Below are 27,164 nucleotides of genomic sequence, written 5' to 3'. Positions count from 1 at the left end.
CTCATGACTTAATCACTTCCCAAAAGGCCTCACTTCCTAATACCACCGCAGTGGGTGTGAAGCTTTAATGAATTTTTGAGGACATTCAGACCATAGAACTAGCCTTGTGCCTGCTTCTTTCCCAAGCATTGTGTAAAACCCTGACACCAGCGGGCAGTTTCGAGTCCCTGCTAATTAGTAACTGGAGCTGTTGCTGAGCCCTGCATGTTTTGCACTGTACTTGGCACTTAGTTTATTATTGCTGTCTCAGACAAAAATCAACCTAGATTTGTGAGTTTGGTAATTTATTCCAAGTTGTGACAAGGAAGATAAGGTCCCAGTGAGATCAGTGAATTAGCAAGGGGGCCAGTCTGAATTCTTGCTTGGTAGCTGGGACTACTGTGCTCTTGTATGTGATCAGATTTGGTGCAGGTTTTTACAATAGTGTGTATACAAATAAAGGTATCTCTTTTTTTCTTTTTTTTTTTTTTGTAAATTGACAATTACAATGATATAAATGTATGGGGTACAAAGTGATGTTATAATCTATAAATACAGTGTGGAATAATTAAATCAAACTAGTTAACATATTCATCACCCCAAATGCTTAACATTTTTTGTGGTGAGAACATTTGAAATGTACTCTTAGCAATTTTGAAACATACAGTACTCTATTAACTATTCACCATGCTGTACAGTGGAACTCAAAAAAAAAGAAAAAACTTACTCCTCTTGTCTGAGATTTTTTTTTATCCTTGGACCGTCATCTACCCATGCCTCCTACCCCCCAGCCTCTGTACCCACCATTCTGCTCTCGTTTTATGAGTTTGATTGCTTTAGATTCCACATATAAGTGAAAATGTGCAGTATTTGTCTTTCTGTGCCTGACTCATTTCACTCAGCACGATGTTTTCCAGTTCCATCCATGTTGTTGCAAATGACAGAATTTTCTTCTTTTTAAAGACTGAATAGTATTTCATTGTGTATGTATAGACATTTTCTTCATCCAGTCATCTGTTGATGGACACTTACATTGATTCCATAACTTTGCTGTTGTTCATACTGCTGCAGTGAACATGCAGGTGCAGACAGCTTTTTGACAAACTGATTTTAGATCTTTTGTATAAATAGTAAAATGGGATTACTGGACTATATGGTAATTCTGTTTTTATTTTCTGAGAACCTTCCATACTGTTTTTTATAATGGCTGTACTAATTGACATTTTCACCAACAGTGTACAAAGCATCCCTTTTCTCCACATCTTCATCAGCACTTACTGTCTTTCATCTTTTTGATAAAAGCCATTCTGACAGGTGTGAAATGATATTAGGGTTTTAATTTGCATTTCTCTAATGACTAGTGATGTTGAGCATTTTTCATATATTAATATCTGTTGCTCATTGATATGTATTATTTTGAGAAGTGTCTATTTAGGTCCCTTGCCTTTTTTTTTTTTTTTTTTTTTTTTTTTTTGTTTCTTGAGGCAAGAACTCACTCTGTTGCCCAGCCTGGAGTACAGTGGCGTGATCTCAGCTCACTGCAACCTCCACCTCCCGGGTTCAAGTGATTCTCCTGCCTCAGCTTCTCAAGTAGCTGTGATTATAGGTGCATGCCAGCACACCTGGCTAATTTTTCTGTTTTTAGTTGAGACGGAGTTTCACCGTGTTGGTCAGGCTGGTCTCCATCTCCTGACCTCAAGTGATCCGCCCACCTTGGCCTCCCAAAGTGCTGGGATTACAGGCGTGAGCTGTCATGCCTGGCCCCTTGCCCATTCTTTTAACTGAGTTTTTTTGTTTTCTTGCTATTGAGTTGTTTGAGTTTATATATTTTGGATATTAACTCCTTCTTGGATATATGGCTTGCAAATTTTATCTCCCAGTCTTAAGTTGTCTGTGTCTACTATTGTTTCCTTTGCTGCAAAGAAGCTTTTTATATTGATGTAATCCCATTTGTCTATTTTTGCTTTTGTTGCCTGTGCTTTTGGGATCAAATCCAAAAAATCATTGCTCAGACCGGTGTTGTGTAGTGTTTTCCCTATGTTTTCTTCTGGCAGTTTTAGAGTTTCTGGTCTTACAGTGAAGGTATCTTGGTAAGGTTACATAATCAGACAATTACTAATTGTCCAATACCATGTATGTGCTACATTTGCTAGTGTGGTTTGTTATTCTTGGAGCCTTCTGGGAAATGAACTTGCATTTAAAGATTTAAGACTGACAATTAACTCTCTCTTCTTCTCTATCCCAGTTTCTCTTTCTATGATTGGGCCTCATGGATATATCTCTGCATCAGATTGGCCCCTAATGATTGTGAGTATTTCTCATCATCTTTTCGTTTTTAAAAAATGAATTTTAGGCCGGGCGCAGTGGCTCAAGCCTGTAATCCCAGCACTTTGGGAGGCCGAGACGGGTGGATCACGAGGTCAGCAGATGGAGACCATCCTGGTCTACACGGTGAAACCCCGTCTCTACTAAAAAATACAAAAAACTAGCCGGGCGAGATGGTGGGCGCCTGTAGTCCCAGCTACTCGGGAGGCTGAGGCAGGAGAATGGTGGGAGTCCGGGAGGCGGAGCTTGCAGTGAGCCGAGATCGCGCCACTGCACTCCAGCCTGGGCGACAGAGCGAGACTCCGTCTCAAAAAAAAAAAAAAAAAAAAAAAGAATTTTATACCCTAAGAGCTTTGTGGTAGTAATTCCTCAGTAGTTAATGCTTTGACATATCTTCTCTTTCTGGTTCCAGAGTGACTGGAAAATGAAGGATTGGATACTTGAATGTAGAAGTGCCAGCTTCCAAATGATCAAAAGGCTTAACTGACTAAAATTGCTTCTCTTCCTGCAGTTTTACATGGTGATGTGTATTGTTTATATATTATATGGCATACTCTGGCTGATGTGGTCTGCCTGTTATTGGAAAGACATATTAAGAATCCAGTTCTGGATTGCAGCTGTTATTTTCCTGGGAATGCTTGAAAAAGCAGTTTTTTATAGTGAATACCAAAACATCAGCAACACTGGACTGTCAAGTAAGTTTTTTGACTGTCTGTAAATACAGTATGAGCTAAGAATTCCCCAGCATTTATGAGCAGAGTGGTGGGAGGCCCCCCTCTGAACAGTGGTTTAGAAACAGACATATTATAGATGAAGAGAAGGAAAGCCAAGAAAAGAATGTCAGAGTAGGCCTCTCTGATCTGGCTGAGCATGTGTCTTCTCTTTGTTATGTTTTCCTTCTTGCTAACTTTCCCCTCACTTTCCTCCTGGGAAAAATAAAAGTCCCATTTCCTAAGGTTTAGCTTGGATTAAAACAGCACAAAGTTCTAGACAGGGAGACTTCAGGTGCTGTCAATCCTTTTAACATATTTCTCCTTCCCCCCACATCTTCTTCTCCTTCAAAAAAGAAAAGAAAGGAAGTTGGCCACAGGGAGTAAAATCAGGGGTGCCGGAATGGATGGTGCCTGCAGCCTCCTTGTGCTCTCCCCACCTAGTTATTCCCGCAGAGATCTTCGTATGACCAGTGGAGGCACCATCACAGTTTACAGAGTGGAGTATGTGAAGCAGGGAGGCCGTACAGCTGGGCATCCTCAGATGTGTGCCCCAGACTTCTAGAAAGTAGATTTCAGGCCAGAGAAGTAGAGATACAATTCTCCCACTGAACCCTTGGAAAGAGAGTGCTCAAAGGGGTTGAAGGTGCTTAAGAGTGTACTTCGGAGTGACCAGTTACAAATGGTCTTGATGCAGATTTGCAAAGGGCATGATTTTGTCTGTGATTGATTGACAAGGTCTTGATCTGTTGCCCGGACTGGAGTGCATGGGTACAATTTTGGCTCACTGCAGCCTTGACCTCCAGGCCCAAGTGATATGCCCACCTCAGCCTCTGGAGTAGCTGGCACTATGTATCTGTTACTTATTTTAAAATACTCTAGAGAAAAAAAAATGAATTGGACTATAGATGAAACAAATTTGCCATAATATTGCTAATTATTGAAGCTGCATGATGGGTACATGGGAAATCATTATATTGCTTTCTCTCTTTTGGAGAATATTTGAAATTTCCCCAAATAAAAAGTTTAAAAGGACATGTACCAAAGAACAAAGAAAGGACAAACATCCAGGATGCATATTAGAGATATCGCTACTCTGTAAGAAGTTTTTTATGGTGTGTGTGCGTGCATGCGTGCATGTGTGCATGCTCTAAACCAGATGATGAAGGAAGGGTAGGTCTGCTGCTTAGAATTGAAGCATTCCTCAATGTAGAGAAGGCAGTTCTGATGCTTTGCTGTCAGTGGTGGTGATCTCTTGTTTGGTGAGGGTAAAGGGTGGCATGCACTTTAGTATGGAGCAGCGAAAACCTGAGATTCATGAAGAGATGAAAGGCCATTTGCCATCCTCAGGGAATCTAGGCTGTCCAAGATGGCACTGGAGGGCTTGGAAGAGATACCCAGACCGCTGTCAGGGTCTTTGAGGAGTCCTGTCCAATAGGAGAGGTGAGCAGGAACTGAGGTCCTTTCTGATTTTCCCAGGTGGGAATTCTGGGACAGGGGCTTTCTTGCCCAACATTGATCTTGAAGCATCAAATTTAGAAAAATCATTAGAAGGATGAGAAGCATTGATTGTTAGGACCTGACATGGGTACATTAAGAGTAGATCATGTCAAACTAATTTTTTTGTTTTGGGATGCTAGATTGACAGGAGGATGTAGTAAACTTAGTATAGCTGACTTCTTCAAGGCATTTGACAAGGCCTCTTGTGACTTCTTTTGGACAAGATGAGCTGAAAACTGGTGGTGGAGCCATTATCTAAAGAGTTCATGGAAATAATCACTGGTCAATCTAGACCTGTGCTGTTTTTTGTGGTAGCCACAAGCCACATCTGGGTACTTAAGTAAAATTAAATTAAATTAAAAATTAAGTTCCTCAGTTATTCTAGCTGCATCTCAAGTGCTCAGTAAGTACAGGTGACAAGTGACTGCTGTACTGGACAGCACAGAGGTAGACCACTTCCATTATTGCAAAAGGGTCTGTGGGACAGCACTGGTGTGGAGCAATGGTTCTCATCCCTGGTTTTGCATCAGCATCACTTGAAGAACTTTAAAATGGTACCAGTGCCAGAGATGCTGATTAGGGCAGATCTAGGAATTGGGGCTGTGTAGAGGCCTCCAGGTGATTCTAATATGCATCTAGGATTGAGAACCATTGAGCTAGAAGGCTTTGAATGGTGTCTCTCTCAGATTTTAGACCTTGTTGCTGGTTTATTCTTGTTGCGAATCTGTTGGTTTGTTCAGCTAACATTTGTTGTGTGACTATGTAGACAGCATTCTCTTAAATTTTGTGGATGATGTGAGGCTGGCCAGGGTCGTAAATACTTAAGAGGCATAGAGAATCATTTTAGATAGACCTTTTTCACTTGAAGATACATGATGAGAGGCAAGAGAGTTGACATGATGAATAGAAAGGTGAAATTTAATGGGTAAGATCTTGAACTTAGGTTTAGAGTACAGCTTGCAAAAATACCAATGGAAAAGTTTTAAAAGGAATTTAAAAATTGAAACTGATGAAAAGCAAACTCAACATAGGCAATAATAGGGTGATTGCCTCCCAGAAGCTCCCACAACCTTAGATTGCAGCAGGAGCCTGGAAGGAGTTGAGAATCTTGCTGTACAGGTCACACTGTACCAGAAAGGTTGTAGTCACATTACCTCAGGAGTATAGACAGCCTTTGGAGGGATTGACAGCACACTCATGCCTCAACATTTGTGATCATAAACCCCTTCTTCACATTCTGCACTCTTTTGCAGAGCTCATCCATTGTTTTCCTCCTGAAGCTTTCTCTCCCGTGGAGCTCTCTATCCTGAGCTACAGACATAGTTTACCAATCCCTCTTTTGTTCCTTTGTTTATTGTTGTTGACTTCCCACTGCCCTTAACATCGAGTCCGGACTCCATGACAGGGGCTCCAAATTGCACGACTGGTCCCTGCCTTTATGACCAGCCTCTTTTCTTGACATCTACCGTTACACTGTCTGCCGCAGGCATAATGAACTTACTTCTTGCAACATAGTTTGCTTTTCCTCTTTTCTTCCCTATGCCTTTGCACGTGCCGTGTTCTTTGCTTTGTCATCCCCCACCCCCCAAAACTTAACTCCTACTTAGCCTTCAAGTTCTGATTTAGATGTCACTTTTTCTGAGTTTTTCGGGACCCAATTCTAGCTCCCCCAGGTGTGGATTAGACTGGCCTTCTTCCAAGTCTGGAGGGATGCTGTGTTACCTCTAGCTCTTACCACACTGAGTTCTATTTACTTAGCCTAATCGGAGTACAAGCTCCATGAAGGCAAGGATCAAGATGTCTTTTTCACTATTATAGCCACACAGTAGGAGCATATCAGATACATTTTAAATGAATACATGAGGAGGAGATCCTGGAGAAAAGAAAACTCTAGAGGACGTTATGGTTTTTAAATACTTACGGGACAAGAAGAGAGAGAGTTCTGTAAAGAACAAGAACAGAGGGAAGCTCAGGGAGACAGCGTTGAGGCTGATAGAAGAAAGCCGTGCCCAGTGGAGCTGATTAGATAGAAAGGGAGTGAATTCTTTAGGAGAGTGTGAATCCCTCACTGAAGTTTTCAAGCATCAGTTGGATTCGATAACTTTTAAATCAAATGTGGCTGATTAGTCTGAAGTCCGAATGTAGTTATACCCAGGACATGTTGTTGAGGATTGTGGTTGGCAGGCTTCCAGATGTACACGAAGTGAATTATTTTATTGTTTTTCTTCCTCAGCCCAAGGCTTATTGATATTTGCAGAGCTGATTTCTGCGATGAAGAGGACGCTGGCTCGCCTGCTCGTGATCATCGTGAGCCTGGGCTATGGCATTGTGAAGTAAGTACGGGAGTATGGAGAGGTGCTGGGTCCCAGCCCAGTGATACAGTCCGTCTACGTTATGACCTTTGTGAAAATGGAATTTCTAAGTATTGTAGTACAAATCCCTTCGGGAAAAATCTACAAGAACACATTTTTAAAAGATTTCCACATACTTGCTATTTTATGTTATCTTCCAATAAAGACCCTGAATTTGTATTTCGATAACTTTATATAGTTAGATGAATAAATAATCAACTTTAAGGATAATGGAAAATCTGAAGTGACTCAAACCATTTTCCAACCCTTTTCTGTATTTTAGACGGTACCATTAAGTTTTATGGTCCTATTTTGAGTGTTGAAAGAGAGTGGATTAAACACTGAGTCAGCAAAACTTCTGACTGAAACCTATCTGTCCCCCGAGGACCCTCTCTGGCGGGTCTTTTCCTCCTCTCACCTGTGACTCACTGGACATAACTATGGGAGAACTTGATTTCTATCCTTGTTGCATTTTTCAGACCTTTCTTCCTGCTTCTTTCCTAAAACCCTGATTCCCAGAAGCTCACTCTTCAGGCTGGATCACCAGCTGCATCTTACTGTGGTTACTGTGAGCTTCCAGACCCTCCCTCATCCCTCAGGTCTGTGGGCACCAGCTTCACAGGTGTCGTCCTCAGCATTTCATCTGTCAGAAGGCCCTGGGGTCTCAGGAGCCATGTGGATGACACTTTAAGTAACGTGCTCTCACCTCCCCACCTCTCCTGCTCTTGTTTGTCACCACGTTTCAGCTACTGATTCCCAGTATCATTTTCTAGACTTTATTATATGTATAACTGCACCCTCTTCAAAATCTCAGTTTTAAGCAATTCACTTTTCAACTGTCACCTTCTCTGTTTCCTGTTACTTTCTCTAACATGTCAGCTTCAGTCTGTTTTGACTGTACTTTGGCCTCCAGCCTTTTGACCCTGGCACCTTCCGTTGTCCCTCCACGTCTTATGTCGTTACCTTCTTCCTTTTGCTTGGATTCCCTGGTCCAGTAGGACACTGACACCCAAAGACCCCTTTCTCTTTGTCAGCCTTCTTGAGAAAACCCTAGCCTTGCTAAGTCCAGCTTTCCTTCTGCCTCAGGCTCCCACCTGAGAGGGGACTTTGCCCAAAAAGAGCCCTGGAGCACACTGAGGGGGCCCACTTGCCATTCGTGACCATAAACTTCATGTGTGCCCTCAGTGCTGCTGGCAGTTGTACTAAATCCCCTTGCCACTATTTTCTCACTCTCCTGTCTGCGGAAGACCATTTTACCCCTTCTCTCTCAGACTCTACCCTCCTGTCAGCTGACCTTAGGTTTTTTTCACTGAGGAAGTAGAAGCCATCAGAGGGGACTTCCACTGCATCTGTGCCCCCAGCCCTTGTCATTTCCCTCACATCTGGACTGCATCTACCACTTTCCTCTTCTGGATAGCCACGGGCCGCCCCTGCCTTTGTGCCCACTCAACTGTGAGGGAAACTGTCCTAGTGCTCTGTTTTGTTTTTTCTTGCATCATCAGCTTTCCTCTCTGGTGGGTCACCCCCATCAGCATCTCGTTATTTCTACCATTTTTTTAAAGTGAAGCCCTCCCTCCACCCAACATGGCCCTCTCCTCCGCTTCTGCCTCATTCACCTTTCCCCTGTGCGGCATAACTTCTCACATGAGTAGTCTGTACCTCAGCCTCCCCAGTATTGCTCTATTGAGACTGCTCTCGTCAAGGCCACCATGACCTTCCCCTGCCTTATCACATGGCCCTGCTCAGCCCTCGTCCAGCTGTCCCGTGAGCAGCTTTAGTTAAGGAGTGCCAGCTTTGCCTGGTTTCCAGGAGCTCATCTTCCATCCTCTCACATCACTGGCTACTCCTCCCCAGCCTCCTCTGCTGCACCCTCCTGTGTTCCTGAGCTGCGGCCCTCGGGTGCCCAGGCTCAGGCCTCTGCTCTGTGACTCGCACCCCTAGGCTCTCCTCCTGTGTGTGTGCCCATTTGCTTGTGAGCTGGGAGTTGGGGAGTTAGCAGGATTTTAGCCTGGAAGCCTTTATCCCCCTGAACTTTTACTGGAGATTCTTCCTCAAACGCTTTTGTGTTCTTAGTACAGTGTAAGAAATGAAGGCCTTTTGTTGAGGAATCTTGCAGTACCTTTCACAGCTCTGGTTATGAACATCAGATACCAACAGGTGCAGTGTTGTTACTGTGAAAGGAATAGAAGATTAAATGAATGAGTATAGACACAAACCCTTTTTAAATGAATCCCTTCACTGTTAGCTTGCTTGGCTCAATTCATAAAGTGAGAGCAGTAACAGTTCTGGTTATTTGGAGGTTCTGGTTGGTTGATTATAATGAATCAGAATTTAGATTGCTTAGATTAGGTAAGTAGTCTTAATTAAATATGAGCTATGACCATTAATTTATTTTTTTACTTATATTTTGTTTTGAAATGACTGTCTTAAATATTTTTCTTAAACCAGTTTTTTTCTTCTAATTACTCTGAGGGGGGGTTTTGAGCAGCCTAAAATGTATGTGCAATAAATTCTGATTTGCAAATATCATGAAATTATTCTATTTTAAATTATTAATTGCAAAAGCCACCATCTTTGTATTTTCCCAACTCATTTATATTTTGAAAGAGCCAAAAATGTATTTTTAAAAATTTTTTTTTGTTTTTTGGAGACAAAGTCTCACTCTGTCGCTCAGGCTGGAGTGCAGTGGTGTGATCTTGGCTCACTGCAACCTCTGCCTCCCAAGTTCAAGCGATTCTTGTGCCTCAGCCGAGTAGCTGGCACTACAGGCAGGAGCCACCACCCCTGGCTAATTTTTTGTATTTTTTAGTAGAGACGGGGTTTCACCATGTTGGCCAGTTTGGTCACAAACTCCTGAGCTCAAGTGATCTGTGTACCTTGGCCTCCCAAGGTGCTAGGATTATAGGCATGAGCCACTGCGCCTGGCCCAAAAATGGTATTTTAACTCTTTCAGTTTAAGGAATGAAAATTAAATTCTGTTAGCACTCCTGTTCTGGTTGAGGGCTGGTGATCAGAAAGGAGGTCATGGAGTTCCGTCTCCTCATGTCCTGCTCTTTCTCTGCCCAAGTCATGAGACAAGTGAATTATCTCTGAAAAGACAGACCTCAGGAAGAATTAAGTTAGACTCTCTGCCAGTGGCACTTAGAAGTTGGCATTTACCTTCCTAGATTTCATCAAACCTACTCTTCCATTCTACAGAAACAGTACCTGAATTATATTCATTCCATTGCTTGAATTTCAGCAGCAAAATCCTCTGGCACCTTTGTGGCCTGCAAATATTGCTTCACAGGCATCAGTATAGCTTCAGATCCTAGAGAAAGAGACCCTTTGTTCCTGGCCCTGTTTCCTAAAACAGAGTACCTCAGAGCTGGGAACAGAGTGATGTGATTAGATAGTGACTTCCTGGTATTGGAAATGGTGCCGGTTTCTGTATTCAGGTACATTTTACTCACCCATGCTTTTTCTTCTTTCTCTGTTTCATCTTCCTGATTCCAGGCCTCGTTTGGGAACAGTCATGCACCGGGTGATCGGACTGGGGCTTCTCTACTTGATCTTTGCAGCTGTTGAAGGCGTGATGAGAGTCATTGGGGTAAAAACTACATAATTCTACCACCCATTTTTGTTATTGCTGTGAAATGTGGTCTTACTTTGTATCTCCTGAGATGAATTTTTAGATAGAAACTTGTGAAAAAGGCATAATATGAAGTTTTCTTCTATGGAGTGTTTCCCTTTTAAAATACTTCCTGAAAGGCAAAGGCTAGCCAGAGTGCTTCTTGAAATGATATGACTGATTGCGAAGGCACCGCTTGATATCATCCCAGGTATCAGTCCCATCCCAGAAATGTTCATGGTTATTCTTCATAGAGAACATTTGTCTTTGTCATTATGCAGCTGGTATACCTTTATGTCATTCTTCACCCTGGATTTTAAAATGTATCCAGTGAACAGAAAGTTAATTACACCCTTCAGGTATACATATAGTACATTTCATCACTCTTTTAAGTCTCATTTGTTTATTCATTTTTTCTGACTCTTGGGGACTAGCTATTTTGAGGATTCAGTAGACCCCGCCATTTAAAGAGCCAAGAGGAAGTGATGTTCAAGGGGAAGATGAGCCTGGATGTGGGCAGCAGCACTTTATTCTCTAGAGATGTGTCAGTATTTATGTCTGCAAAGACCCCTAGATTTCTAGCCTTAGTTTTTTTACTTTTATTTTGTGTGGTTTTTTGTTTGGTTGTCTGGTTGGTTGGTTGGTTGGTTGGTTGGTTTTGGAGACAGGGTTTGCTCTGTTGCCCAGGCTGGGGTGCAGTGGTGCAGTGGCATGATCATGGCTCACTGCAGCCTCCAGCTCCTAGGCTTAAGCAATCCTCCCACCTCAGCCTCCTGAGTAGCTGGGACTACAGGTGCAGGCCACCACACCCAGCTAATTTTTGTGTTTTTTGTAGAGACAGGGTCTCACTATGTTGCCCAAGCTGGTCTTGAGTTCCTGGCTGGCCTCAAGTGATCCTCTTACCTCAGCCTCCCAAAGTATTGGGATTATAGATGTGAGTTACCATGCATGGTTGCTTCAGTTTTTTGAATAAATGATTGAGGACTGAGTGAATAAGAAGCTTATTATGTCTTACCTAATCCAAAGACCTTTGTCATTTTACCTAAAATATCTTTTGGATTAGCTGTATAAAGCAGATCATAAATATTTATCCAGTAATGCTAAAAAGCCCCATTCTTCTCCCTGTTGTCTTTGATACACCTGTATTCAGTGTTAGATGCTCTTTTAGTCTTTGAGTATATTTATTTTCACCTTTGTATAATCATGAAGAACTCTGCATTCATATAATAATAATAATAAATAAATATTTGCCAGAAAGAAATAAAAAAGATAAATATCCCACATGTAAATACACTATATATATTGTATTCCTTTAAAATTGTACGTAGCTTGGTGGCACACGCCTGTAATCCTAGCTACTTAGGAGGCTGAAGCAGGAGAATGGCTTGAACCTGGGAGGCAGAGGTTGCAGTGAGCTGAGATAGCGCCATTGCACTCCAGCCTGGGCGACAAGTACAAAACTCTGTCTCAAAAAAAAAAAAATTTACATAGCCAACACTTGAGATAGTGACTTTTATTTATTTATTTTTTTTTGTGAGACGGAGTCTGGCTCTGTCGCCCAGGCTGGAGTGCGGTGGCCGGATCTCAGCTCACTGCAAGCTCCGCCTCCCAGGTTCAGGCCATTCTCCTGCCTCCGCCTCCCAAGTAGCTGGGACTACAGGCGCCCGCCTCGTCGCCCGGCTAGTTTTTTGTATTCTTTAGTAGAGACGGGGTTTCACCGTGTTAGCCAGGATGGTCTCGATCTCCCGACCTCGTGATCCGCCCGTCTCGGCCTCCCAAAGTGCTGGGATTACAGGCTTGAGCCACCGCGCCCGGCCGGGATAGTGACTTTTAAATATGACTAGTCAGAGTAAATGTCTAACATGGACCCCTCACGTTTTTTGTGTCCCTTCACAACACGGTCAGAAAAGATCAGGAGTTCATTTCATTAATAACCCTGGCTGTCGGTTTGGTATGGAGGAGAGAGATTGAAATGGCTGGTGTTAGTGAGGTTGGGGACATGATGCTTTTTATTTGCCATTACGTAATACTGTTTTATGTTGCTATCATCACATAAATTAGCAATTGTTGCTGTCAAAAAACAGGTCATTTCCATGTGCTTAAACACAATCCTCTTAGGACATTAAATCTTTTATGTGGCTTTGTAAATCGATGAGATAAGCTAAATTATTTTTCTTCATCAAATGATAATTGCTATAGTGCAATGAAACTGTTACATTCAGGTTTCTTCCCCTATTTTTATCTTTCAGGGTTCTAACCATTTAGCTGTTGTTCTTGATGACATTATTTTAGCAGTTATTGACTCCATTTTTGTGTGGTTCATATCCTTTACTGTGTCCTTCAAAATAGTTTGTTGTATCATTAAAATCAGATTACATGTAATTTGTAATAACGATAGAAAGAAATACAGTTATGCATTTTTGTTACCTTAATACGAGGGTTCACTTGAAGGCAAAAAAGTAGCAACTCCCCAAACAAGGAATATCTTTATTTTTTCCATACAGTTTAGCATACAGTTAGTGCTTATTCTCAGTACATGCCCCATACTGACGAGGCATAGGTGAAAAAGATGTCCCCAAATTTAAGGAATTCACAGTCTTGTAGGGGAGACAGATACGTAACTAGCATCAATATAGCAGTAGTAGTTGCCATCTTAGAGAGGTGCTATGCCAACAGGGGAAGAGAGAAGTTAATGCTGGCATAAAAATCAGGAAAGACTTAAAAGAGATGGCAGCATTTAAATTGAGACTGGGAAGACAAGTAGGGGTTTACAATTAATAAGAAGGTAATTAGGGAAGAGGTATTCTAGGAAGAATGGAGGGGAGCAAATAGTTGAAGCAGGGAAACGGGGGACAGTGGCAGAATGTCCAGGGAAGCCTGCCTCTGGGTGGACGTGCGTGGGAGAGCCTTGGCAGGTGGTTCAGGGAAGGGTGGCAGGGCACGCTCAAGAGCTGAGTGCCTTCCCGAGGCAGGGGCTGGAGAGGAATTGAAGCTGCACAGGTGAGTAATGTGATGAAACCTGTGTCAGTGAGAACTCTGGTGACAGAAGAAGATGACGTGGGAAAGGAGAGTCTAGAGGCAGGAAGGTGAGTCAGTATTCTTTGCCTTTGCAGTGGTCCAAAGAAGAGATGATGAGGGTCAGAAGTAGGGTAGGGGATATGGGAAGAAGAGCCCACACGATAGACTTGCTGGAAATGGGTGGAAGAAGCAGGTTCAGAGAAGGTTTAGGGGCTGCAGCCATATTGCAGGAGAAGTTTTAGAGGCAGTAGGGACTGGATCCTCGAGGGTCTTCTCTGATTCGATGACTCAAGTTGAGTCTGGGGAATCCCCATTGTTTTTTTTTCCTTGGGGGCACTTGTGGAAATGGGAGGAATTCAAGAGGAAATGTGACTGACCAGAGTGGAATGCAGGGTTATGCATATCCCAGAACATTCTTTGGACCTGTTTCTATTATATTTATGTCCTCTTGGAAATGCTTTCCTGTTAGATAGGTTTCATTTTTTGCCAAGTTCTTTGTTTCCACTGTTTTTGATACTTATGTCTTTTAGCTTTTTGACATCAGTTTTTTTAAAAAATTGTTTTTCTTGTATCTTTTTCCATTTTCTCATCTATGTGTTGGCTCTCATCACTATACCCTAGAAGGAAGGTCTCCCATTTTTTAGGTGTGCTAGCAAATGTAGCACTCCTCATAGGCTTTTCTGAGCCCCTCGTGGGTTGTTTTCTTTTTCTTTTCTTTTTTTTTTTTTTTTGAGACGGAGTCTTGCTCTGCCACCCAGGCTGGAATGCAGTGGCTGGATCTCAGCTCACTGCAAGCTCCGCCTCCCGGGTTTACGCCATTCTCCTGCCTCAGCCTCCCGAGTAGCTGGGACTACAGGCGCCCGCCTCGTCGCCCGGCTAGTTTTTTGTATTTTTAAGTAGAGACAGGGTTTCACCGTATTAGCCAGGATGGTCTCAATCTCCTGACCTCATGATCCGCCCATCTCGGCCTCCCAAAGTGCTGGGATTACAGGCTTGAGCCACCGCGCCCGGCCTCGTGGGTTGTTTTCTAAGCCAGGTCTACCTATTCTTTAAATTCCCTGTTTGTGAATTCTCAATACGCTTCCAACTTAAAAAGCCTATGAAGAGTGCTACAAACCAAAAATTTCTAATTCATTATCCTTACTCGTCAAAGCAGTGATTCTTAACCTTGTTTGGGTACTGGGATCAGACATGCCTTGGAAAATCTGCTAACAGCTGTGGAGCCTCTCTCCACAGAACACAGACACACACAAGGAGCTTTGCATATGACAGGGCAGTTAAAGACCCCCAAATTATATCTGTGGACATCTTAGGAGTCTGAGGAGCTGACTTAGGGAATAATAACTGATTTAAAGAGTTGTTTCCGACTGAACTTGTTTAAAAAAGCATATTCTACTTTGTTCAGAGCTACTAGTTTAGAATCCAACTTTGTTGAATAAAATTATAGTTAAATAAATCTGATTTTCTTAGAGAGTGATAAAAATATCTTCCTCTGGTGTCATTTTCATGTTTTCTATATTACAAAAATTAAAGACATTCATTTGCTGAAAATGTGATGTCTGTTCCTCAGTTCTACATGTGAGCAGTGTTCCGGTGGTAAGAATAATCACCACAAAGGCTGTAGGTCCTCCAGGACTGCTTGTTAGGGGAGCCCTCCTGCCTTGAGAATGGGCAGGAGGTATAAACATGCCTTGCATTGGGATAGGCAGAATTATAGTGGAGATGAACCTGCCTGTTGACCTCAGATTATCTTTAGACCTTAGTGTCTTTCTGGCATTGTGTGTTTAGAAAATAAGCTGATGATATCTATTCAATTTAGAATTGTCTTGCTTCTTTTTTTTTTTTTTTTTTTTTGAGACGGAGTCTCGCTCTGTCGCCCAGTCTGGAGCGCAGTGGCCGGATCTCAGCTCACTGCGAGCTCTGCCTCCCGGGTTTATGCCATTCTCCTGCCTCAGCCTCCCGAGTAGCTGGGACTACAGGAGCCTGCCACCTCGCCTGGCTAGTTTTTTGTATTTTTAGTAGAGACGGGGTTTCACCATGTTAGCCAGGATGGTCTCGATCTCCTGACCTTGTGATCCGCCCGTCTTGGCCTCCCAAAGTGCTGGGATTACAGGCTTGAGCCACCGCGCCCGGCCTAGAATTGTCTTTTTTCTAAAAGCTGTGTATGCTTGGAACGTTAACAAGTTAGGGAGTATCGTCCTTCATTCAATTAATTAAGCTGCAGACTGTGTTTTTCTAAAAAATAACTATCTTTTCTGGCAATTTATAGATATTTATTTCAAAGATTTCTTGTTCTTTTTTTTTTTTTTTGGACAGTCTCGCTCTGTCGCCAGCCTGGAGTGCAGTGGCGCGATCTCAACTCACTGCAACCTCCACCTCCCAGGTTCAAGCAATTCTCCTGCCTCAGCCTCCAGAGTAGCTGGGACTACAGGCGCGTGCCACCACGCCCAGCTAATTTTTTGTATTTTTAGTAGAGATGGGATTTCACCATGTTGGCCAGGACAGTCTTGATCTCTTGATCTCATGATCCGCCTGCCTCAGCCTCCCAAAGTGCTGGGATTACAGGCATGAGCCACCGTGCCCTGCCAATTTCTTGTTCTTAACTGTCCACAAGGTAGTTCATTGGGAAAAACACTCAGTAATGCAACTTGGCAGAAAATTCCAAAGAAAAGCAGCTCTAACGGTTCTAATCCATCTGGATTTGAATGGGGGTAATTTATTACCTTTATAGACACCATTGACTTTCACATATTCCAGTATCTGATTAGCCAGATTGGGGTAGGAAAATAAGGAAAACAGGTGAAAGACTTAGTTTGCTTAATTATGAATATTTGTAATGAAAATGTTTCAAGAAATAGTCAAATCTAGAATGTAAAAGATCTTGTTTAGTGTTTCATGGTGAGACAAGGGAAGTCTAGTATCTATTTCTGCATGAGCCTGAATTTGTGAAGTTTGCTTTCAGATTGCTGTTTGGTAATTTTTATCACTAAAATGAAACGTCTGCTTTCTCTATACAGAAAGATAGCAGATTTCCTAAATGATATAAATGACAAGGAAAAAAAGCAGAACTAAATACATATACAATTGAGTGCTTTGGAAAATGACCCTGCTTCCTTTGATTTTGATGAACTTAATATAACCAATCCTATAAGAATCTAATTCTGAAGTCATAGGAAAAAAAATAGGTTGAAAAATTCAAAAGCCATAGCCTTAGCCTTTCTCCTGTGGCCCTTCCTCCCCCTTTTTTTCTTCTTGTTTCTCTTTTCTTTTCTTTTCTTTTTTTTTTTTTTTTTTTTTTTGCTGTTTTCCTGCAGGCGCGTGATTCTGATCTTGTTCTTCTGGCCAGCCTGCCCCTCTCTCTTCTTGACTCTGGCTTGTGCTGGTGGATATCCTTTTCCTACCACAGCAGCGCGCTCTCACTTCAGGATCAGAAGGGCTATTTGCTTTCATGACTACTTTCCTTCCATGGCAGGAATATTTACACTTTACCTAAATTCAACAGTGTCTTGGTAAGTGGAGGCTTAGGCAATTTCAAATTTGCTTTTTATTCCTTAGCTTAGAAACATTCTTTTTTAAATTATTAAACCAGACCAGATTTTTTTTTAATCCTAGAAATTTGGTTTTAGTCAAGAATTTTTAAAAGTATATGTTTTGATGTATTTAAGGAATAAAGTATATTTGCATTTTTAAAGTTCTCGTAGTAACCTGAATTGATTGTATTGTATTACTTTAGAAATTGATCCTCTTTTGTCATTTGTTGGTCATTTAGAAGATTAAAAAGCAGTTTTGTACTAAAGTACTAAAGTAGCTTCAGTACTAAAATGAAGTTTTTGATTAATGACATTTATAATTTTTAAAACTTGCCACATCCATTCTGTTGCTCAGCGCTGTTATTTTTAGTGTTTGGTTCATAAATGAGCTTGTTGGTCTGCTCCAGAGGAAGGAATTCTCATTTAAGAGCAGAGAGAGCTGACTTGAATTCTGTTTCACTGCTGAGGAGTCAGTGGAAAAGTCTCTTTGCTTCTTCGTCCTTGGCAATGTTGAACTTTACCTGAGCCCTGTGCTCCTGGAAAATAGCCAAGATTAAGACACCCCCCTCCAAACTCCCTTCCCTATTTGTGTTCCGAGAAAAGACTTACCGCAGAGAACCCCCTTCCCCACTGGACTTAGATAAGACTCCTGGAGGCCCCCTTGTCTACCTGTGACAAGGGCGGGCACAGACCCTCCGATTTCCCATTCCTTGCATATGAATGATTAGATGAACTCTTTATATCCATTGATCCATGTGAACAAAACAGTGACTGAACCAAACTGTAAGTATTCTTCCTCCAGGCCATAAACGTTGACGTACTGTCAGCCTGAGCCAACACACAGCCCTCCTGAGAATCTGCAGGCATCAAGAAAAGACATTCCCTGATCAATGTGTCTAGTCCCACCACTCACTCCCCACACCTACTGCTTTCTAGCCTTGTTTGCTGTGCTCTATAAAAGAAAAACCCTTTTCTGCCCGACCTCTGAGACTCTTGTAGATCTTACAGTCGTACTATTCTTCCTGTTGCAATAATCCTCCCCTATTGCAGTGGTCTTTCAAATAAAGCCCTTAGCTAAGTCCGGATTTGTTTTATCTGATGTTTTTCAGTTTTAAAATTTATAAAATGGAATTGGTAGATGACCTAACTTCTTAATTATGGTTATTCAAAGAATAAAATGAGAATAGACTAGAAAGAACAAAATAAGAAAGAAATAGAGCCAGAAAAGCACAAGCCAAATGGCCTGTCACAATGTGATCTGTAAAGAGTATCTCACTGGGAGGGGTTTTAGCACGGGCACTGCTCTATCCGGTGTTGCGGGTGCGTGGCATTGGTGGAATACATCATGGGTCTTCCGTGCTTTTTCCTTGGAGTTTGTTTTCTTAGTTCAGACAATGGTAAATTGTAAAAGAAAAGTTGTGATAAAGTATAATGATTGTACAATATTGGCCAAGATAACGTTTTCTGTGTTTTCATTACCTTCAAATTTTAGGAACTGTATTTAGCAGTACTGACTTTGGAAACATAGTAGAAGATTCTTTTTGTTTTTGTTTTTTTTAAGCCGTTTATTATTACTTGGAATGTTTTTCCTTAACCTTTTCACATTTTTATTAGTTTGGCACAAACTATGAAGACTCTAAGGCTAAGAAAGAACACTGTGAAATTTTCATTATATAGACACTTTAAAAATACTCTGATCTTTGCTGTGCTGGGTAAGCTATTTAATTTTTCTTATAGTAAATTATCATAGTATAGTTATATTCCTTCAGAGGTGACTTTGTGTGTGTGTTTCAGCTTCTGTAGTGTTTATGGGGTGGACAACTAAGACATTTCGAATTGCAAAATGCCAGTCAGTAAGTATAACCTTCCTATTTAAACAGTTGTTATTTTTATTTATACTATTTTGTAGAATTTTGAAGAATTTAGTTTATGCTTGCAAATAGAGGTGATTTTAATGGAGATTTTCTTTTTACTTTGAACTATTTTTTTACAGAGTTATAAAAACTTTTGGCCAGGCGCGGTGGCTCACGCCTGTAATCTCAGCACTTTGAGAGGCCGAGGTGGGCGGATCACTAGGTCAGGAGATCGAGACCATCCTGGCTAACACAGTGAAACCCCCTCTCTACTAAAAATACAAAAAATTAGCCGGGCGTGGTGGCGGTGCCTGTAATCCCAGCTACTTTGGGAGGCTGAGGAGGAGAATCACTTGAACCCGGGAGGCGGAGCTTGCAGTGAGCCGAGATTGCGCCACTGCACTCCAGCCTGAGCGACACAGGGAGACTCCGTCTCAAAAAAAAAAAAAAACCCACTTTTAACTCTCCAAGTGAGTCTGAAAAAGTTCCTCCTAAATCTCCTTTTCCCATTATGCCTTTTTCTCAAGTTTTTAAAAATATATTTTGAAAATAAATTCTTTCCCTATATACCCTAAGAGGAATCCTTTTCTTCCTGCACACCATGAAATTGAGTGGTTTGTATCTAGATAGGACTGGGCATCTTAAGACTGTCATGTTTCTAGGATCGTGTATTCAGTATGGGCATTCGAGCGATGCTTTCTTTTTTTTTTGAGACGAGTCTGGCTCTGTCACCCAGTCTGGAGTGCAGTGACGCGATCTCAGCTCACTGCAACCTCCGACTCTCGAGTTCAAGCAGTTCTCTGCCTCAGCCGCCCGAGTCAAGCCATGTTTTCTATGGGTTTTCATGTTGAAAGAAGATATATTTCTTAGACTTAGAATATGAAAGATCCTCTTTTGGGGATTTCTTGAGATTTGGAGCTAGTCTCTAGTGCTACATAAATAATCACAAAAAGCCCTCTGATAATCCAGAGCTTTTGCTGCCTTAGAGACAATATGATAAAAGAAGAGGCTGGGCCTTCTGACCTTAGTATTTGCCACTTGAAATCCTAAGTATATGTTTTGCATTTTTTGATTTTGAAATCTTTCTGTTAACCCCAAAATTTTATGGCAGGGAATATTTGTAACATTAAAAAGCCCTTTAGAAACATTTTGAACAATATAGGTTTATTGAAAAAATATATTCTTGTTTGTTTGGAAGACTTACTGGTTGGAGAGATTTCATTAGTACTTGTCATTGCACACGATTTGAATGGGAAACCTATATACTTATCAGAAAATTAACTTTTCATGCTTTAATTGTCCTTATTTTAGGATTGGATGGAACGCTGGGTTGACGATGCGTTTTGGAGCTTCCTTTTTTCTCTTATCCTTATTGTAATCATGTTTTTGTGGAGACCATCAGCAAACAATCAGAGGTACCTAACATAGGACATTTCAGGTCGGCAAGGATTTGTTGATCACTTTCTGTAGTGTCAAGAACATGTTTATAGAAACTGGGGGAGTAGTCCTTGCTTTTAAGGAGTATACAGTCAAGTAGGGAGATAAGCAAAACAAATGCAAGACAGTGAACAAAGAGACGTATAGACTAGTCCAGGGGAAGATGGAAGAGGGTTGAGGAAGACTTCCTGAAAAGACAGTGCTTATATTACACCTTGAGGAAAGGAATAGGATAGTGAATGACTGAACTGGGAAAGTATGTCCATTTTCTGGGGGTGGTGGGAAAGACATGAGATCCTTTGGAGGCCAGTGAGACAGGCAGTTTGGTTAATACCGCATACTCCTATTGGAGGGAGATCAAGCTGGAAGGGAGAAGTATGACCGAAATGACAAAAGACTTCAGTGTCAAGTTCAGAAAGTTGTACTTGAGACTGCATGTGATGGGAAGCCTCAGCTTCCTTGCTTTATCCCTTTGCCCGAAGGAAAGAACTTAAGTTCTTGTCCAGCCTTTAGGAAAAAATGAAAAGTATGTACAGATTCAACATCCCAAATCCAGAATGCTCCAAAATCCAAAACTTTTTGAGTACGAACAGGATACTCAAAGGAAGTGCTCATTGGAACATTTTGAATTTCAGATTTTCAGATTTTCAGATTTGGGATGCTCAACTGGTAAGGATAATGGAAATATTCCAAAATCTAAAACATCCAAAACTCAAAACACTTCTGGTCTCAAGCATTTTGCATAAAGGCTACTTAACCTGTATCAGTGTGTGTTTTTCCTGTCCTTTTTAAAATTATACAGTAATACATATATACACACACACACACATATACATATACATATACATACTGTTATGTACCTTCCTGTTTAAGGTCACGCCTATCATCCCAGCACTTTGGGAGACCAAGGTGGGTGTATCACTTGAGCCCAGGAATTCAAGACCAGCCTGGGCAACAAGGCGAAACCCCGTCTCTGCAAAAACAACACAAAAATTATCTGGGTGTGGTGGTATGTGCCTGTACTCCCACCTACTTGGGAGGCTGAGGTGGGAGGATGGCCTGAGCCCAGGAGGTAGAGGTTGCAGTGAACTGAGATCATGCCACTGCTACTGCACTCCATTTTGGGCAACAGAGCCAGACACTGTCTCAAAAAAGAAAAAAAATCTGTCTTTCCATATCAGCATATATAGATCTACCACGTTACTTTTAAAGGCTTAATGGCATTTCATAACATGAATGTAATGTAATTTGTATAAGCAGTCCCTGGTTATTAGACATTGTGTTTAAAAAATAGATTTTTGCTATTAATAATGTTTTCAGAATGCTGTTGGACATCATCTTGGCAAACTTTTGTTAGTGTCATGTAAGGTAAATGAATTTTTACTTTAATGGCTATTGCCAAATGACCCTCCAGAGAGGTTGTCTTGATTCATGCTTTATCAGCAGTATTTTGATCTTATCACATAGGAAATGTGGCCCATTCAGTGGGCTTTATGTTCACCAATCAGATTGGCAACTCTTCTTTTTTTAGGGAATAAACTGACAAGAGGTGGGCAGAGAGGTTAGCCTGACACGGAGAGAGAAACAGCAGAAAGTCCCTTCCCTCAACATTAAATATTGCAAAGTTGCTTTGCAGAAAGATTTTACCCACTTAGGCTTTTACAAACAGGGTTTGAGAGCTCCGGTTTCACAATTTCTTCATAATGATTTTAGCTAATTTGAAAGTAAAATAATTACGTTTTCATTATTTTAAAGTATAAGAAAATTTTTAAATGTAGATTTTTTATACAATGGGATTTAGATATAAACTGAAAATTGAACAAGTTTAAACATACTAGTAAAACTACTCCTTGTTTTTGCTATAGATATGCCTTCATGCCCTTAATAGATGATTCTGATGATGAAATTGAGGAATTCATGGTAACTGCTGAAAATTTAAGTGAGTAATATGTTTTCTTTTTAAATGACCATTGTACATATTGTAACAGAAATATTGTACCTTTACCCATGATGCATGGTCACCTACATTGTTTTCTTCCTGTAAAATATTTTCAAAACTTTTATCTTCAGAAACCTTATTTTGGTAGACAGTAACAAAAAGAAAGGTCAGTGATGAAATTTTCAAGACTTGTAGTTTGAGCTTTTGTTACTCGGTTGAGCTTGTTACTCATTTCGTAAAATGTTGAAATGGTTACATTGTTTTTCATAAGAATGGTTTGATGTATATTGTGCTTAGCTGCTAAATAATGTTCATCTTGATTGCTAAGTTTCTTTGAGCTGTATCTTTTTGATCTTTTTAAAGTATGCACACCTGTAATTTCTGGTCATACTCAAAGCATTTCTACTTAGTTTTAATGGTATTTTCATTCTTTCTGTTCTACATAGCATTTTATCATTTTATTAATTTTATTATAATCTAATTAAGCGTCTGTTAAGGCAACATCAATAAGTAACTCAGATGTTGAGGGTAATTTTATCTTTGTTTCATTTTTTGTCCTCTTACTTTTGCTTCTCTTAGTAGCATTCTTTTTCACTTTTTGTTTTGGTTCTCTAATACATCAATGAAATAGAAAGCAGGAAAATAAATAGAAAAAAATCATCAAATCTGAAAGTAATTACTTTGAAAAGATTAGCGAAGAGTGGCTCAACCTCTAGCTACACTAAACCAGAAATAAAGAGAAACTACAGTGGACCCTTGAACAATGTAGGGTTAGGGACGCCAACCTCCTGAGCAGTTCCACATCTGCTTATAACTTCTGACTCTCCCAAACTTCACTACTGATAGCCAACTGTCGACCAGAAGCCTTACCGTTAACATAGTTATCACATATTTTGTATGTTATATGTATTTTATACTGTATTCTTACAATAAAGTAGGTAGAGCAAAGTAAATGTTACTAGGTAGAAGGAAAGGGGAGGCAGGAAAGGCAGACATATATGGTGTAACTTTTATTGAAAAAAACTTGCATGTAGGTGGACCTGAGCAGTTCAAACCCATATTATTCAAGGGTCAACTGTAGTACAGTAAGACAAACTTCTAATGTTGGAAATGATAGAGAGGACATTACTATGGTAAAAAAGGTAAATAAGGGAATATTATGAACAACTTTATAGTAATAAATTGGGCAATCTGGATGACGCAGACAAGTTCATTGAAAAATACATATAACAACCCAATCTTACTTCTAACCCTGTGCCACTAAGTCTGAATAGCTCTGATCTATTATAATTTATTTTATTTTATTTTATTTTAAAATCTTCCTGTAAAGTACCAGGCCCAAATGGATTCACTAGTGAGTTCTTTCAAATACTTAAGGAAGAAATATTCTAATTTTACACGAAATCTTTAGAATGTGAAGGAGGTGGGAGTACTTAAAAGGCCAATAGAACTGAAGTGTCAAAGTCTAACAGACATTACAAGAAAAAATTATAGACTAAAAATTATAGACCAATATATCATTAATGATTGGGCATACAAAAATTCTTTAAAAATATTAGCAAATAAAATCTAGCAAAACAGAAAGACAATCATAATCCAGTGGACTTTATCCCAGGGTTGCGAGGCTGTTTTAACATTCCGAAAATCAGTCAGTGTAATTCATCATATTAAAATAGTACAAATAAGACTGGGTGCTGTGGCTCACGCCTGTAATCCCAGCACTTTGGGAGACCAAGGCAGGCAGATCACCTGAGGTCAGGAGTTTGAGACCAGCCTGGCCAACATGGCAAAACCCCCTCTTGACTAAAAATACAAAAATTATCCGGGCGTGGTGGTGTGTGCCTATAATCCCAGCTACTCAGGAGGTGGAAACAGGAGAATCACATGAACCCAGGAGGCAGAGTTTGCAGTGAGCCAAGCCACTGCACTCCAGCCTGGACGACAGAACAAGACTCTGTCTCTAAATAAATAAATAAATAAAATAGTGCAAATAAAAGAAGAAAGAAGAAAAAAATGACTTAAGTATCTCAAGTGGGTACAAATAACAAAAGCCTCAGCAAACCAATTCTAAAATGGTATGAAAACACTGCACAGTTAAATTCTATTTAATGGTGAAATAGTGAACACTTTCTTCTCAAGATTAGGGATAAAGTATGAGGGTATGTACATACCACTTTGATTCTGCATTGTTTGGGAGGTCCTACCCAGTGCAGAGAGGCAAAACAGAACTCCAAAGAATGTAAAAGAACATGTGGAAAGGAGGAAGTAAAACTGTTTATTCGCAGGCAAAAGCTTGTGTATGGAAAATCCCAAGGAGTCTACAGAAAAGAAAAAGTACAGTAGAACTAATAAGTGACTGTGACAGTCATAGGGTATGGTCCAGTGTACAGAAATCCATTGTTTTTCTGCATATTAACTGAGAACAATTGAAGGTGAAGTTTAAAATGTTATTTACCATACCTTCAAAAATAAAATACTTAGAATAAGTTTAATCAAAAATGTGTAAAACCTCTGCAATGAAGACTATAAAACAATGCAGAGATAATTTTTAGAATAAGTAAATGTAGAGATAGAACATGTGTCTGAATTGGAACTCTCAGTATTAAGCTGTCAGTTTCCCAGTCTGATAAATAGATTCAGTGCAATTCCAATTATAATTCTGGTTGACTTTAAAAAAATACTAAAAGTTGCTTCTAAAATGTACATGGAAAAGCTAAAGACCTAGAAGATCCTTAACATTCTTGTAGTTACAACATGGATGAACCTTGAAAACACTACGTTAAGTGAAAGAAGCCAATCACAAAAGACCACATACTGTATAATTTTGTTTATATGAAAGGTCCAGAATAGACAAGTCCATAGAGGCGGAAAGTAGATCAGTGTTTGTCAGAGGTTAGAGGAGGGGGAAAGTAGGGACTGACTGCTAATGGGTTTGGGGTTTCTTTGTGTGGTGATGAAAATTTCCCTAAATTGGATGGTGGTAAATATCTCAAATCTCTGTGAATATCTCAAAATCTAACTGTACTTCAATATGGTATGTGAATTATCTCTCAATAAAATAAAATTAGTTGATTTATACTGATTTCAAGACATAATTATTTCAGATTACAGCAATCCAGACAGTGTGGTATTGGCATAAGGATAGAGAAATCCATCAAGGTAGTAAAATAGAGTCCAGGAATAAAGCCTTGCACATGTGGTCAGTTGATTTTTGACAAAGGCACCAAGGCTTACATGAAGAAAGGATAGTCTTTTTAATAAATAGTACTGGAACAACTGGATAAATGTGTAGAAAAAAAATCATCTAGACTTTTGCTGCACATCTCACAATCATTAATTCAAGATGGATTACAGGTACCTAATGGAAAAGCTTCAACTGTTACTCTTCTAGAAGAAAACGGGAAAATATTTTAATGACGCTGGATGGGCTAATTTCTTAGGACACAAAAAACAGTAACCATTAACTTAAAAAATGAGACTTTATAAATATTAAAAATCTATGCTCATCAGGAAGAATTTAAGAAAATAAGAAGGCTAGCTACAGTGGGAGATAAAATATTCTCAATACATATATATCTGACAAAGGGCCTACATCCAGAATATAAGTGGAATCCCTGTAAATCAATAAAGGATAACCTATGTTGCAAAAAATGAGCAGAAGACTTGTGTAGACACTTCAAAGAAGACACAGGAATGGCCAATAAACCCGTTAAAAGGTGCTCAATATAATCAGTCATCAGGGAAATGCAAATCAAGACCATAATGAGCTGCTACCACACATCTGCTAGCATGGTTACAATTCAAAAGTCTAATAGTGCCGGGCATGGTGGCTCCTACCTGCAATCCCAGCACTTTGGGAGGCCGAGGCGGGTGGGTCACCTGAGGTCAGGAGTTCGAGACCAACCTGGCCAACATGACGAAACCCCGCCTCTACTGAAAATACAAAAATTAGCTGGGTGTGGTGGTGCACACCTGTAATCCCAGCTACTTGGGAGGCTGAGGCAGGAGAATCGCTTGAACCCGGGAGATAGTGAGTACACCATTGTACTCCAGCCTAGGTGATAGAATGAGACTGTCTGTCCAAAAAAAAAAAAGATAAAAAAAAGTCTGATAGCATGAACTATTGGAGAGGATGTGGAACAGCTGGCTCTCTCATACAGTACTTGAAGGAATGTAAAATAGCACGACCTCTTTAGAAAGCAATGTGACAGCTTCTTACAAAGTTAAGTATATATCTACCATACAGTCCAGCTGTTCCACTCTTAAGGTTTTTAGCCAGAAAAATGAAGCAGATGTCTACAGAAACACAATAATGTTTACAGCAGCTTTATTCTTTTTTTTTTTTTTTTTTGAGATGAAGTCTTGCTCTGTCGCCCAGGCTGGAGTGCAGTGGCCGGATCTCAGCTCACTGCAAGCTCTGCCTCCCGGGTTTACGCCATTCTCCTGCCTCAGCCTCCCGAGTAGCTGGGACTACATGCGCCCGCCACCTCGCCCGGCTAGTTTTTGTATTTTTTAGTAGAAACGGGGTTTCACCATGTTAGCCAGGATGGTCTCGATCTCCTGACCTCGTGATCCGCCCGTCTCGGCCCCCCAAAGTGCTGGGATTACAGGCTTGAGCCACCGCGCCCGGCCTTTTTTTTTTTTTTTAGACGGAGTCTCGCTCTGTCGCCCAGGGCTGGAGTGCAGTGGCTTGATCTCAGCTCACTGCAAGCTCCGCCTCCCGGGTTTAGGCCATTCTCCTGCTTCAGCCTCCTGAGTAGCTGGGACTACAGGCGCCCGACACCATGCCCAGCTAGTTTCTGTTTTTGTATTTTTTAGTAGAGACGGGGTTTCACCGTGTTAGCCAGGATGGTCTCGATCTCCTGACCTCGTGATCCTCCCGTCTCGGCCTCCCAAAGTGCTGGGATTACAG

At 40.7% G+C, this 27,164-nt stretch overlaps 1 protein-coding gene across 3 annotated transcripts in view; it reads left to right on the top strand.

The window, feature by feature from the left end:
• The window catches only part of TMEM87B (transmembrane protein 87B), a 62,692-nt gene that overhangs the window by 23,566 nt on the left and 11,962 nt on the right, over nt 1-27,164 (top strand). The window contains exons 7-15 of one of the 3 annotated variants that reach the window (XM_030921238.1): nt 2,225-2,286; nt 2,816-2,999; nt 6,748-6,847; nt 10,361-10,454; nt 16,808-16,879; nt 18,627-18,735; nt 18,818-18,876; nt 20,188-20,291; nt 22,179-22,252. In XM_030921238.1, coding sequence (XP_030777098.1) covers nt 2,225-2,286; nt 2,816-2,999; nt 6,748-6,847; nt 10,361-10,454; nt 16,808-16,879; nt 18,627-18,735; nt 18,818-18,876; nt 20,188-20,291; nt 22,179-22,252 — 858 coding nt within the window. Of the gene's footprint in view, nt 1-2,224; nt 2,287-2,815; nt 3,000-6,747; nt 6,848-10,360; nt 10,455-12,724; nt 12,797-16,807; nt 16,880-18,626; nt 18,736-18,817; nt 18,877-20,187; nt 20,292-22,178; nt 22,253-27,164 lie in introns of all 3 variants that reach the window. The other 2 variants (XM_010386344.2, XM_010386348.2) reach the window with 2 other exon arrangements.

The sequence above is a fragment of the Rhinopithecus roxellana genome, chromosome 17, assembly GCF_007565055.1.
Source record: "Rhinopithecus roxellana isolate Shanxi Qingling chromosome 17, ASM756505v1, whole genome shotgun sequence".
Lineage (NCBI taxonomy): Eukaryota > Metazoa > Chordata > Mammalia > Primates > Cercopithecidae > Rhinopithecus > Rhinopithecus roxellana.
Note: the sequence above shows the minus strand (reverse complement) of the source record. Positions and strands in the feature narration are given on the sequence as shown.